The 15,966-nt window shown below is 33.2% G+C and overlaps 1 protein-coding gene across 1 annotated transcript; it reads right to left on the reverse strand.

The window, feature by feature from the left end:
- Nucleotides 1-349: 349 nt before the first annotated feature.
- Nucleotides 350-13,615, reverse strand: GRXCR2 (glutaredoxin and cysteine rich domain containing 2). The gene is made up of 3 exons (XM_003756697.1): nt 13,283-13,615; nt 5,893-6,120; nt 350-532 (listed from the first exon to the last, which is right to left on the reverse strand). The coding sequence occupies exons 1-3, from the start codon at nt 13,613-13,615 to the stop codon at nt 350-352; spliced, it is 744 nt and encodes a 247-aa protein (XP_003756745.1).
- Between the last annotated feature and the right edge of the window lie 2,351 nt (nt 13,616-15,966).

The following is a 15,966-nucleotide window of genomic DNA, read 5'->3' on the forward strand; positions in this document are numbered from 1 at the left end:
GCAGTACACACTACAGTATCTCATAGGGCCTCATGGAAACTTAATGTTTTTTGAAATGAATATTCAAAACAATCACAAAAAAAAATTGTTTCAAAACAGTGTACGTTCACTATCACAGGAGAAATGAGCTGAGGTCCCCTAGAGAATACTCTCAGCATTAGTTCCAGAATTTGGGAAATCCCAAATGTCTAGGGAGTTTAGATTGCCCTCCTTTCATCTTCTTCCCACCCCCCCTCCAGATTTATTGGTGACACAGGTGACAACAATTGCTGATAAGATCAAATAAAAAACCAGGAAGTTTGTCAGAAACCAATCCAAACAATCAAACGAGACATATGGAAGTCATAACTTATTGGTTGCAAATCTGGCAGGGCTGGAGGCCATTCTCATTACAAGCACGACATCGCAGGGCCCGGTAAGATTCTTTAAATCTATTAGCCAACATTGAAAATTTGCTTCCATGGCATAGGGAACAAGTAGCGCTGCCTGATCCTCTACAGTGGAAGCAATTATGCTCAGGGATTTCCCCTTCCTGGAAGAAACAAACCCAAAGGTTAGTTACCATTTCAGCACAGGCCCATCATCTCCACAAATGGTATTAAACAAGGAAAGAGAGTCTAGCAAAAGATTTCAGAATATTACCATAAATTTCTTTTTATTATTATTATTATAGCTTTGTATTTACAAGATATATGCATGGGTAATTTTTCAGCATTGACAATTGCAAAACCTTTTGTTCCAATTTTTCCCCTCCTTCCCTCCACTCCCTCCCCCAGATGGCAAGTAGACCAATACATGTTAAATATGTTAAAGACAATATATGTATACATGTCCATACAGTTATTTTGCTGCATAAAAAAGAATCTTACTACAAATTTCTAACATAAGCTGTAACCAGAAGCGATGGCTAAGCCCAAGATTTATAACAATTAAAATTTATTGTGATTTAAAGTTTGCAAAACATTTTACATGTATTATATTTTTTATTGTTACAAGAGCCCTTGGAAATGAGTTCTATTATCCCCATTTTACAGTTAAGCAAATTGAGGGAGACAGAGAGTGACTTGTTCAGGATCACACAACTAGTAAGTATCTGAAATAGGATTTGAAATTAGCTCTGTAAGCACTGATGTCTAAATGTCTAAATAAGAATTCATATTGTCATATATAACTAGCAATTTTAAAGACTAGGATAGGCAAATGCTTTCCAATTTCTTTGAAGTTATAATACTCTGTCATTAAATCCTGCAGCACCTTTCATGACAGTTTTATGTGATATGTGGTCATTGATTCCAGTAGATTAAAAGTAGTTTTGTTTTGAACCTTTCACTGAGAGCTTGTATGCTAATTAAAGGTATGTCAATTATGTAGCCTTCTTCCAGATTTCCTAGGCACTGCTATGAAAAAGCTCCAGATCCCTAATCTTACATCTTGAGTCCTCCATTCTTAACTTGAACTCTGTCATTTTTGCTTTCCCTCCTCCTTCTTCACCCCCCTATCCAACTACCACCACACTATAGGATCTTAGTATCCTAAGGATTCTTTGTGTATTAATCCTTGTGATTCTTTCTAGAAGTAAAGGAAGCTGAATCTTTTTAAAGGAAGTTCTGATTCTGTGAAATAAAAACAGTGCAATTGGCAAGGAGGTTTGGGGGATGCTGATGAACTTTTTTGGTAATGAATTATTGACTTGTGTTTCCTGATTCATTAATGAGAAGGAGATTGAAGAATGTTGACAATTTTCCCATCTTTATTCAAAAAGAATAAAATGTTTTCCAAAAATGTATCTTAGGGGAAAATTGCCTCAAAAATCTAATTTTATGGCCAAACTTGGATCTAATTCATTTAGTAAAAATGGGATTTTTTGTGCCACAAATGAGGTTCCAAGGAAATAATTGCCATCTTTACCACTGGCAATATCTCATACCCTAAATCTAGCGGATTCTAATGTCTGTACCCTTTGCAGAGTGTTATCCCCAAGTGAACCATACGGGGGAAATGATAGCTCACATTCATGTAGGGATTTACTATGTACCAAGCAGTTCCCTTACCATAGTCCTGTGAGATAAGTAGTATATTTATAACTCCATTTTCCAGATGTGGAAACTAAAGCTGAGATCCCCGTCTCTTAAATGAGAATAAATAAAAATTATTTTCTCAGAGTTATACAACTAGTGAGGGAACCGAAGTGTTTCTTTAATGTGACCTTACTTCTGAAGAATTAGCTCCCAATTTCTTTAATAATTTCTAATTATTTGCTTCCTTTTCAATACAACTCAAACACCAATAAGAGATAACTCTAGATGGAGCTAAGATTTTTATTCTTTTCTCAAGGTCTGTTTTGCCCATCATTCTTTTTAGGATTTTTTTCTTTAAAAAAAGACAAATAATGTGTCTCAATGGAAACCAAGGTTCTGAGTGAAATCATATAAAGCATACAGAAATCGATTTATGATATCAAGTCAAGTGAGCACACATTTTTTTCTCCATGTTTCATTGCAACTGAGTTCAATTTTCTCTCTTCTTCTTTCTTTCTTTTTTTTTCAATATAGCTAATATATGGGTTCAAGGATTATTCTGACTTTCATACATACTCCCTGATCTTTTAGAAAGGTCCCTAATAGCTTCATTCTTCCATATAATGGAACAAAAAGTCATTTGGTCAGAAGAGACTCCTTGATGATCCTTGGCTTTTTTAAAACAAAACTTTTCCAGGAAATAAGGAAACAAGAAGCATTTTAAAATATAGTTCAGATGGAAAGTAAATTAGGTGCAATCTTTTACTGCACCATCTTGACTCTACAATTCTGTCTTAATTTGTAGCCTAGGTTCTAAAACCCACAAATCTCTCAAAACTGAACTTAAAAATAATTGTCATACCAGGTTTACTGAAATACATTTAATCTAGGCCTGGTTTGTCCTATTTTTTTTTTTAATTTAACAAATAAGGAAAGTGAATTCTCATAAGAAGAATTAAGACCCATGTCTGCCAGACAACAATTTCCACTTTATTCATTACATCAAACTGTCTCTCTGCCCAAAGTTTTAATAAAATCAATCTCATTTGGACAGTAACTGTTGCTCATACTACATGGAAAATATGGGAAAAAATTATAGAATATTGTATCCATTTTAACGAAATCAGAGTCTCCCCTGAACAGTAACTGTTACTCATATTACATGGAAAACATATGGGGAAAATTATAGAATATGAATCTAGAACTGGATGGAACCTTCAAAAAAAGAACTATCCTTTGTATTGTATTATAAACAAATGCCCAGGACACATACCTACCTACTCTATTCTTGGCTATCTCTAGAGATGCAGATGTCAAAACATCTTTTGGTCATCTATTTTATTAACCTAAAAGACAAATATATGCAAAGAAGTCTCTTGTTTTCTTTGGTGCTATTGATTGGTTTTTCAAGGGTATGAAAATCTCTCAATATCTCTTGCACAAAGACTTTTCTTACACTAGAAAATAATAAAGTGCTGAACTCCTTAATCACATCATATCTCCCTAGAGAACTAGGACCATCTTCTTATCCCCAACACAAATGTTAAATAATTTTATGTTGAATGAATAATCTTCAACAAATGTGACTTTGGTAATCATTTTTCCTCTTCTCTAAAATCTTATACTTCTAAGTTCTTTTAATTAAAGAATATCTCTTTTGTTTTTGGCAACTTGGCATAATAGATGGGGTGCTAAGTCTGGAGTTACATCTTGTCATTGTGATCCTGATCAAGTCATTTGAATTCTCAGGGACCTAAGAAAATCTCTTATATTGTAAATTATAGTTTACTGATCTGTGGTTATTAAAGAAGTTTCCACAATGATAAAATCAAAGATCTAAAAATGTCACCTTCCCCCCACCAAAATAATAATACAGATTTGTATACCAACTTGAATTCCTCATTCTGATGAAATCACAACCAAAAAAATCAAAATCATTTTTTGAGAAACATAATAACCTTGAATGTGAGAAGGACCTGTCATTTCAACTCTTAATAGCTGTGTGACCATAAGCAAGTCACAAAATCTTGCTTAAGCCTCAGTTTCCTCATCTGTAACATAGAAAATATAGCACCTGGTTTGCAAAGTTGTCATAAGGCTTAGGTGAGATAATGTCTATAAAGCTTTTTTGAAAACTTCAAAGCATTAAATTGATTTCAATTATCTTTTTTTGAAGTAGAGTAACCAAAAGTATGAATATGTTAGTAATAAACGGTGTAAAGCAATAAAGGTTTCATGTATTGGTTTTATTATCTACATAAAGTAGGGCTCCATTGATATAAATAACATATGATAATTACAATGCTATTGGAATTTAAAATCAAGGCCCTAGAAATGAAAGCATACTAATCTTTTCTCAAACCTTGTCTCAAAGACTTGTTTAACTTTAAATAACTACTTTTACATATAGTATGTCTAGAACTTTTTATCAGCTACCAATAAATTACATTTATCTCTTCATCTCCCATAGGTTCTCCATAAATATTTAATTTAATGACCAATATCACATCCCTTTTTTCCTTCTTTCCCTTTTCACTATTTATACTTGCCATATCTACTATACAGGCAACTGCTTTCCCATTCCTCCCTATAAAGTTAATGCATGTAAGAATGCTTATTGAACATATAATGAATTAATAAATTAAATTATCACAACAATGTGTACTAAACAATTATGAGGTTCAACATCAATTTCTAATATTCTTCAATGACCATTTTTGTTCATAAATGGGTATGTACACGAGCAAATTACCTCATCTATGTTTATTAATAAGGTTCAATGAGATAAGTTAGAAGAAGAGCATGCTTGCAAAATTCTTTATAAATATTATCTTTTAAAATGTATAATTTTTATGTTTATAAAAATAAAATTTATAAATATTATCTTTACAAATATTTTAAATTTCATCTTCAATGAGAAACTTGAGAAAGAGATTAGATGACATGGCCAAGATCACACAACTGGTGGATCCCTAAGATCTACTTAGCAATTAGATGATTCCCTAAAGGCCCTTCCAGTCTGAAAGTTATATGTTTCTAATATTACCCATAATGACCAGCTAAAAATTGTTTTTAAAGGTGTCCGTGTGGTGTTTGTAGCATATAGCATCCTCATCTCAGGAATTTGAAAAGATCTCTCCATTTCCCCCCCCCTACCCCAATAAAGTCAAGCAAAATGGTAAAATTTTTCATCTGAACAAAGCTTTATTGTCTAGTATTAGCTGTATAAAGATCCAGTTAACTGTGTGCTTGCCCATAGAAAAGAATGACTTCAAAAGAGAGGTAGGCAATCTTGACTTCAGAGGTCTAGTCATAAAACACCCCTTTCTTCTCTCAATGGATGGGTATGGAATGAGGCAGATGTTGTCAGACAGGATCAGTGTATTGATTTGTTTTGCCTAACTATACTTCTTTATTATAAGACAGCACAATAAGAAGGAGGTTGATTATAGAGTGAATGCAACATAAAAAGATATCTATAAAATATTTTTAAACATAGGCTATTGATATGATAATAATAGCTTATGTTTATATAGTGTGCTAAAGTTTACAAAATATTTTAATTGTTTAATACAATGGGGAAAGGTTGACATTTGTACTTTTTTTCTTGGATTAGTTACCAATTGTATTACTTTCACTTCATATTCTCTAGTAATCTTGGTTCTATGTGCTTTTGGAAGAGATACTTCCTTTGAGGAATTCAACAAGTTAACACTTCAAAGTTATTTTCCTTCTTTCTTTCTTAGACCATAAGGAAGTATCTATGATAGTAACTTTTGTGAAGACTGAAACGGCAAAAATATAGGAAAAGAGAGAGCTGGAAAGATTCTCAGCCCCTATAACAGAAACCTAATCACAATTCACTTTGCCATACCTGGATAAATTGGTTGTGGGCAAATGTAGTTTCTGTTTCTGGTAGTGGGCCATCAGTCTGATCACTTTCTCCATCACCATCTTCTTTGCTCACCAGAGAGTGTTCCTCAGCCTCCTCTCCCTTCTGGAGGACTTTTCTCATGAAGTCTTTTTTGTCCATCGTAGTTCGGATGATTTTCAGGTTATTAGTATAGATGATTATCTTGCCAAAATCTAAAATGGGTGGAGACTATTAAAGAGTGAAAATGAGCATAGCATTCAATGAATAAGGAATGAAGAGAAAAACAACCAGTTCTTGTAAAATAGATTAAGAGAAGAGAGAGGAAGAGAGAAAATGAAAAAGAGAAGAAGAAAAAGAAAAAAGGAGAAAATGAAGTAGGAGAGGAAGGAAGAAGAATGGAATCAGAGGGAAGATAGGGAAAAGAGGAAAGAGGAAGAAAAGATGGAAAAGAAAGGAAAAAGGAAGAAAAGAAGATGAAAGAGAAAAAGAGAAGTAGAAGAGAGTTAAATGTAAGAATTAAGGAAAAGTAGAGAGAGGAGGAGAAGGAAGAGAAAAAGAAGGAAACAGGAGAAAGAGAAGGGGAAGAGAGAGGAGAAGGGTTGCAAAATCTTTTTCAATGATTCAGTCTCCAAATAGAATTGACATTCTTATCCCTGTCATTCTACAATTTTATGCTTTGCCCAAATCCACTGTCAAGAACTGAAAATAAGTGTCTCTCTCTCTCTCTCTCTCTCTCTCTCTCTGTGTGTGTGTGTGTGTGTGTGTTTAACCCATGTGTAAGGTTTTTCTTCCTGACCCAGTCCTGGAGACAAGTGTAAAAGTAAAGGCAGAAAAATTTCTAAGAGTCACAATTTCAGCATAGTAAATGGAAGGCCAAATTCAGCCAAGGAGAATCTATAACTCAGCAGTAGTTTCAGAGGAAATTGTGGATATACTTAGTTTCAAAAGGTTTCACAAAAAGTGACAGATTAGCTCCAATCAACCTTTAGAATTTGTGTCATTCTGTATCTATCAACTGAGCCTAACATGAGTTTATTTTACCTGGTCATAGTTAGCTCCTCAAATTCTTCTTATGTAAACAGAATCCATAAGGATTATTAATGAAAATGGCATCAAAGATAATGACTAATTTCTTTTTAAGTAAAACAGTTTACAATCCATTGTTTTTCCTTTAATAAACTATTCTACAGAGATGAACTACCATCACCTAATAATACTGGGTAGTAATAGGAAGAACTCTAAAAATGATGAGATGCACCCTGGTATAATAGGTAGGACATTGTATTTAGAGTTAGGAAGAAGTGATTTCAAATTCTGCTTCAGATATTTATTAGCAAGGTGAACTCAGACAAGTTAATTTCTCTATGTCTTAGTTACCTCATTTACAAAATGATAGGATTAGAAGCAAAGCCTTTTAAGATCCATTCTTCTCTAAATCTATGATCTTATGGCCATGAAAACTGGTTAGGGGATTTACAAATTCAAGTATGAATCTTGACATACTACCTATGGACTTAGGAAAATCATTCAACCACCAGACTTCAAAGATATTTATCTGTAAAATACAAGAGTTGAACTAAGTAATCTCTGGAATCTTTTCACTCTAAATCTATGAAAAGGCAGGGGAGGGGAAGAGGAGAAAGAAAGGAAAAAATTTGTAATACAAGATTTTGCAAAGGTAAATATTGAAAATTATTTATGTATATGTTTTTAAAATAAAAAGCTTTAATAAAAAATAACAAAATAAAATTTAATTCAGCAAATATTTCTTAACTTAGTATGTTCAAAAATCATGTAACAGATTCTATCAGCAATTAAAAAAAAAAAAAAAAAAACGATAGATAGGCCATGTCTTCACAGAGGTAATAATATTGTGAGAAAGATAAAACATTTACATCAATAGCTTTAAAGCAAGGTTAGATACAAAAATGTAGTTAAAAAAGAGAAAGAGAGAGAGATGCATTCTCAATAGAGTAAGCATTAAGGAGAGATGTTCAAAGAAGACTACCTGGAAAAAATACAATTTGAGTTGAACATTGAAAAGTGAATAAAAATTTAAATGAGAAGAGAAAGGAAAAAAGATTTTCCAAAAATAACAAATAAAGGAATAGGGCTCACAAAACTGAATTAAGGAAAAGAGAGAAGAAAGGAAGGAAGGAAGCAAACAAGAAATGAACAACAACAAAAAAAAAGAATGAGAAAGGAAAAAAGAAAGAAAACTTGACCTTCAATAGTAACATACTTTCCTCCTCCCAAAGAATTGTCAAAATCAGTTAACTAACAGATACAGTATTATATCTCAATTAAATGGTATCATACTTAAACTTTAACAAATCCATTTGGGACCTATTTTTAGCAAATCTTATACAGTTAAATTTCTTTTTAAATTGACCTTTATATATACACTCTCCTGGCTTGAGAGGATAATTTTCTAAAGCCACAAGTTTCCCTGTTGTAGCTGGTCTTCCTCAAGGGATCATGTAGCAACTTCCATTTCTTATTGTTTAATGTCAATCAGAGTTCTATTTCACTCTTCAGTATCAGTTTCTAAGCACTGAGATAAGTGTAGCGGCACTTTTAGAAAACTCCATTTTCCTTCCAATGGTAAGTAGTCAAAAAGGTTGGTTAGATTATAATAAAGCTTTTCATCTCTTATAGCTGGTTTTTTTTTTTAAAGGCAAACAAAATCTTAAGAAGTCAAGTAGTTGAACCCTCTGCTTTCAAGAATCAATGCCTAAACAAAGAGTTCTTACCTGGAATTTGTGAACTTGTTCTTTTTGTTGTTTAATATTTGTCTAACTGTATTGCAATAATTGGTTTTATTTACTTAAAAACATTATTCCTTTATATTTTATGCGCTTAAAAATACTGTGTCTGTAAACTTCACCGGCCTGCTAAAAGGGCACATGACATTAAAAAAGTTAAAAACCACTAATCTTTTACATTTAAGATAGATGAACTTTTATTCTAGTTTTTAGAATATCCCAAGATAAATATTCCACTTGCTCCACTTTTTCAGTAGTCGGTCACCTTGACATCCAAGAAGTCTTCACTATATCTAAGGTAACTCTCTCTCCATGTAATTTAAATCCATGGCATCTTATTTCATATGGCATATATTGTGGGAACAAAGATGACCGTTCATTTATCCATTGGAGTCTGGGAACAAACACGTACTTCCTTTCTCATAGTATCCAGTATAGGAACATTAGTTTCTTTCTTTTTTTTTTTTTAAATCAATACTTATTAGGAATGAACAATATGGAAGTCACTATTAAAGGTATCATTTATTTTGCTTTTCATCCTCTCTAAATAGGCTACCTGATCATGTTTACCTATGTGATAAGAAAGCTTTACTTCTTTAACCATTTGCTATAGAATCTATTTTCTATTCTTTCAATCATTTAATATTTTTCACCAGTTTCTTTAAAATAAAGGTTTTTTTTTAATATAAGTTCCCAATATCTCAAAATGACAAGAGTTAGAAGGAATCTCTATAGTCACTTAGTTCATCCTCTACCAAAAAAAATCCATTTACAACATATGGTCATCATAAATTTGTTCAAAAAACTTTCACCAAGAGGGAGTCCAATATCCATTTAGAGAATTCATTATACTACTTTTGGAAATTATTCCAAATTCTAATTATTAGAAAGTTTTTTTTTCTTTTATAAAGCCCAAATCTGCCTCTTTGCAATTTTTACCCACTGGTCATAGTTCTGCTAAGATCAAATGGAAGAAAATTAACGTCTCTTCCACAAAACAAGTTTCATTTACTTAAAAATCATTATCATATATCTCCTCTCTCTACCCTCAACATGGGTCTTCTATTTTCTAGTATAAACATCTCCATTTCCTTCAACGGTTATTTTATGGCATTATCTTATTATCCTGATTCATTTCCTCTGGATACTCTCCAGGGTATCAATGTCCTTCCTAAATCGTGGCATCTAGAACTGAACATGACACTATAGATGTGGTCTCACTAAAGCAAACCATATCCAAACTATCACCTCCCTCGTCCTGAATGCTATCTATGTCTCTTTTAACAAAGTCCAAAATGTCATCTTTTTTTGGCTGACATATCCCATTGTTATCTCAAACTAAGCATGTATTCTACTAAAATCCCCAGATTTTTTTCAGAAAAATTGCCATCTTTTGATTCAATATATTCAATGGGTATTTATTAACTGCCTATTATGTTTTTAAAAATTGTGCTTAAAATTAAGCAGTATGAATGATGTAAAAGATAGTGTCCCTATTCAAGAATAGTTGGTAGAAAAAGATGAAAAATAAATAATATATAACACAAAAGAAAGTGTGAAACTGCATGACTGATACAAAGGAAATGCTCAAAAAATTTCCACTTTTCAAGCCCTGTGAATTTTATAATCATATCTATCATATCTATTTCCTTTTCTTTTTTGACACTATCTTATACCACCTTGGTAGAGGCCTACATCACCTCAATCCAGAATAGTGTGCTGGTTGATTTTCATGTTTCAAGTCTCTCTCCACTTCAATCTATCCTTCATTCAGCTACCAAAGTGATCTTCCTAAAACAGAGGTCTAACTATATTACTCTCCCATTCAATAAATTCTAATGCCTCTATTGTTACCTCCAGGATCAAATAGAAAACATTTTGTTTGTCTTCTAAAGCCTTTTATAACTTGGCCTCTTCCTACATTTCCAGGTTTCTTAAGCTTTATTCTCCTCCATATACTCTATGATCCAAAGATAAAGGCTTCCTTGCTGTTTCTCATCCAAGATATTCCATTTCCCAATTCTGTTCATTTTGACTAATTGTTTGTTATGTCTGGAATGGTTCATTATGTTCTTCATCCTCAACTACATCTCCTGGTTTTCCTGACTTCCATTTAGTCTCAGCTAAAATCCCACCTTCCGCAAGAAGATGTTTCCTATACTTCATAAGCTATATCTAATATCTGAGACAATCTCCAATTTATAATATAGATATTTTATTTGCATAAAGTTGTTTGTATGTTGTCTCCCTCATTAGACTATGAGTTCCTTGAGAGCAGAGTCTGTTTTTGTCTTTCTTGTGTCCACAATGCTTAGCTCAATGCCTGATACATAGAAGGTTCTTTATAAATTCTCATTCACTTAATTTAGTGGACATTTGGGAGCAGGAAATATATAGATAATGTTTAAACAAATGTATAAAGGTGGAAAAGAGAATGTTTTGATGATTGTTGCAGTTTGGATGGAGCATTTGTAAATCAGAGTAATGAGAGTTAGATAATGGTGCAAAGGTAAGTTAGAGCAAGTTCAAGGCCTTGGATACAAAGGTAAGGAATTTAGAATTTATTCTGTAGGCAATAGAAGTCATTAAATATTTTTAGCAAGGAAGTGATATGATCATAAATATGTGCAATGGGAAGAAAAAATTACTATTAGTTGGTATTCAGTATACATTAAAAAGACAAGACACTGAAGGTATAAGAACCATGTAGAAGGCTGCCTCAGCAAGACAGAATGAGAGTGCTGAATTAGAAGGGTGTTAGTGAGAATGGAAACATGGGAAGAATTTGAGAGCAAGTACAGAGAAATTGGAATGAATAAAAAACCAATAAAACTCAAATTTCCCTCCAGAATGTTAGTGATAGCATAACTCAGAAAATTTCTGACCTAAGTACTGAAGGCTTTATTAAATCATGTCAAAATGATGATGATAATGATAGTTAAAGATAACACTTACTATATGCCAGGATCTGTGCTAAGTATTTTACAATTATTATCTCATTTGATTCTCCCAACAGCCTTGGAAGGTGCTATTATCATCCCCATTTTGCAGATGAGGAAACTGAGCCAAACAGAAGAGACTTGCCTGCAGTCTGACAAATAACAGTTTTCTGTGGCTATATTTGAATTCAAACTTTCCTAATTGTAGATCCAGTGTTCTGGATATGGAAACCATGTGATTTAGGAATTCTAAACAAATTATTATTATCTTCACTAGTTCTGTACAACTTTTGTGAAAACTAAAATCATTTAAAATATTATATTCTGCAAGAATATTGTGAGAAAATATGCTAAATTTGATAACTACATTAAATTATACTTTTTAAATATTCACTGAGGACTTTTTAAGGACACATTCTGGGTTGTTCCCTTAGCTTAGAATATAATAAACAATAAATGTTTGTTCACTTTAGCAAATTAGTTTAAATGATTAAATATCATTTAAATTTTGCATTTTCTAGATGAGAATGTATTCTAGTGTCTTAGGCATCAATAATGTTTAAGTTTCACAGATGTAGAACCTGAAGGGATTTCAAAGGTTATTTAGTTCAAAACCCCCATTTTACAAGAGAGGAGACTAATGTTAACTAGATTTAATTGACTTGCCCAAAAAAAGTGTCATAAAGGTGTCATAAAAATGGCAAAAGTGGAATTCAAACTCAAGTTTCATAATTCCAAGTTCAGAGAGGAAAGTTCAGTGGTCTTTTTATTCTGCCACCTGCCTCCCTTAGAATATGATAGAAATTTATTTCATCCTAAGTAATGATTAAAGGATCACTGGGCAGAGAACTTGGCTATCTATTCTATTAGTTTTTTTTAATCAGTAACTGTTTTCCAATACTGTTCAGTCCTTGAAATCAACTTGTATTTATCCATGATAATAGGATACTGAAATTCACAGATCAGATGAAAACTTCATTTTTACTATCATTTTAAACATCATCCTCTCTCAACAGTTTCTCAATAAACAATGGATTGATTTGAGTTTCAATACCACTCTTCATGACCTTCAGCATCTGGTAAAATTGCTAATTAGAGTAAATTGTCAAACAAGGGGTAGGGACAGAAATTGGTTAAGAAAGAAAAGTAAAAGTTGTGGATCTATTACTTATATAAAGTCATTTCAAAAAACATTAATAAGCCCTTGCTGTATACAAAGCCCATGGTAGATACAATGCCTCTATACTGTTAGCCTTTGGTAATTAAACGTGAAAAAAATCACTAGCTACATCATCTTTTTTAGAAAAGAAAACTACCCACTTTACATAATTCTATAAAAGACAGAAAAGTGGCTAGAGAATGAATGCAACTTCACAAATCAATCTATTCAATTTACACATAGAAAAGCTTAGCTAAGCCCTTATAACAATTTATTATACTGAGTGAAATCTGAATACTGTATGTGTTTACACAAATTTCCAATAACTCATCAACAGGCATGTCATATTCCCCAGAGTATTATTTCAATGACTTTCTCATGTAGCTCACTTAATATTTTTATCTTTTATTGAATGTGAGTCAAATACAAATCTGAAATGTTTTAGTATTGTTCTAATGCAGTAACGATCAGAAGGATTTAGGGGAAAGTCTCTTCCAGAAAACCAGTAAAATATGTGCAGTCCTTACCTTGTGGTCATTAGTTTTGTAATCATTGAAGAGAGGTTGGCTACCTGCCAGGGTGTAGGCATTTCCCTCTCTATAAACGCTGATTCGCTGAGCAGTCAGTTTTGTAGAATAAAATCTTGGTTTGGGAGCTTCTCCAGCCCCATAGACACTCTCCACTGGTTCAAAGGACTCTTGGATAAAGCTGTGAGGGTATTCATCTTTTGGGGATTCAAGTTCCTGACCATCTTCAAAAACCTGCTTCAATACTCGACCACTGTAAGATGACGATATTTTAAATCTTACTTTTCGGGGTTTGCTTTCACATTTTTGGTTTGTCTTCTCAGGATCATCCATATGTGGAGATTTTGTTCTGTGGTTTCCAAAAATCGACTTAGCCAGGAAAACTTTGGGCTTTGAGAAAAGGGCATTTAATTTTCTCCCCTACAGTATATAATTAATTCAAGTTGGTGTTAGGATACTCTCAGGTTACAGATAAACTGATACCCATACATTAAATATTGATAGATGCTCATGAAAATGAACGTAATTGTGGATCTGAGGAGAGAAGGGAATATGAGGTAAGTTTGGGGTTTTTTTTTCCCTGAGCTTGCCTGAGCCTATTGTTTCATTTACTTGGTAAAGATAAATTAATCAGCTAATAAATGTTTAAAGGCCCAACTGTGCTCAAATCTATACTTAAGGTTACAGGAGAAAAGGTATAAAGCATAGTCCTTGTCTTCATGTAGCTTGCACTATGGCTTAGGAGAAAAGATTCATTTATACAAAACAATTAAAGAAATGATGAAGATGTAACTTAGGTTATTAAGTTCAAGATTCTATGAAGAAACTAATGTGGACTACAGTAGTAAGAGAGGATATAATGGAGAGAGAAGGACTTAAAGGGTTAAACTTAAAGGTCATCGTTATAAAATGACTGGGGAAACTGAATCCCAGAGAGGTGCAACAGCTTTATCCAGAGTCACACAGATAGTAAATAGTGAAGACAGAATCATTACCCTGGTAGGACTAAGTATAATCCTCATCCCTTTTCCCATCATTTCTCTACCACTATCTCATTATCTTTCAATGATTTTACCTTGTTTGAAGTCCATACAATTCACTTGTACAACCTTTCCCCCATCTTTTCTGAGGACTGAGAAGACCTGACCAAGTTTGTAGACTTATGGGAAGGAGTCAGTAGTGAAGAAGAGACTGAAGATTCAGGACACAGAAGGAACCATTCCAAGAAATTCTTGGAGGTGAGAGGGAATTCCTGCCCATCCTTTAAAGCCCAATTCAAATGCTAACTTCTCCAAAAAGCCTCCTTGATTCTCCCAGTTGTTAATGCTCTCAAATTATTTATTTATTTATGCTTTTTTTTCATATAAAATTATTTTGCCTCAACAAAATTTGTCTGTTGATAGCAAAGACTGTTTCATTTCTTTTGTTGTGTTCCCAGTGCCTAGAACAGTACTTTGCCCATAGTAAATATTTATTTAATTAATGTTTGTTAGGTTTAATTATGTTCCCAATATCAATGATAGTGAAACATTGCATTTGGACTTTAACCCCTTTTTAAGTAGTGTATTATATGAGAGGCCATGTAATAGGTTTAAAGAGTTCTAGATTTGGAGGTGAATAACTAGTGAGCAAATTGTAGCTCTGCCACTAACTAAGTAATTTTGGAAATGTTACATCCTCACTGGAACTTACTTTTATCTTCTGTAAAATGAGAGGACTGAACTCAATGGTAAGGTCTTTTCATATTCTAACCTTTTTTTTTTTTTTTTCTGAGACAATTGAGGTTAAGTGACTTGCCCAGGGTCACACAGCTAGGAGGTGTTAAGTGTCTGAGACCAGATTTGAACTCAAGTACTCCAGACTTCAGGGCTCTAATTACTGCGTCACCTATCTGCCCCTCTGTTCTAACTGTAATCAAGTTTAGGCAGGAAGGAAGGGAGGGGCAGAGGGAAGGAAGGAAAAACAAAGGAAAGGAGGAAGGAAGAAAGGAAGGAAAGGAAAAAGGGAGGAATAGAGGGAGGGGAGGAGGAAGGGAGGGAAGAGGAAGAGAGGAAAGAAAGAAAAACATAAGTAGTTCCTATGTCCTAAGCACTGGGCTAAAATTGAGGATACAAAAACAATCAAACAAGATTGTCTCTACTGTCAAGGAGTTTACATTCTAATAAAGATAGCACTCTAAGGGGAACTAGAGTTGAAAAGTGAGGAATGAGGGGAATCATGGCCTGAAAATGGTCTGACAGTATACTGTATAATGATCCTGGCATCAAGCCAAGGTAAAGTGAAAGTTCATCAATCAGAGTCTATTTTCCCAGGAAAGAGACTGAGTTCCAGGGAGAAGAAAAGGAACAGAAAACAGGCAGGATAGCTTGTGGACAACTGTGATTTTATTATTTTTTATTAATACTTTGTTTTTCCCAGTTACATGCAAAGACAATTTTAAATAATCAAGTAAGTAAAATTTTGAGTTCTAAATTTTCTCTCTCTCTTCCTCACCCCCTGCCCAAGATTGAGAAATTTGATAGAGGTGATAAATGTTCAATCATTTAAAATATAATACCATTATTAGTCATGTTGTAAAAAAGACACAAAATTCTCTAAATCAATATTAATTAGAGAAATGCAAATTAAAACAACTCTGAGGTATTACTACATATCTCTCAGATTGGTTAAGATGATAGGAAAAG

The sequence above is a fragment of the Sarcophilus harrisii genome, chromosome 2, assembly GCF_902635505.1.
Source record: "Sarcophilus harrisii chromosome 2, mSarHar1.11, whole genome shotgun sequence".
Lineage (NCBI taxonomy): Eukaryota > Metazoa > Chordata > Mammalia > Dasyuromorphia > Dasyuridae > Sarcophilus > Sarcophilus harrisii.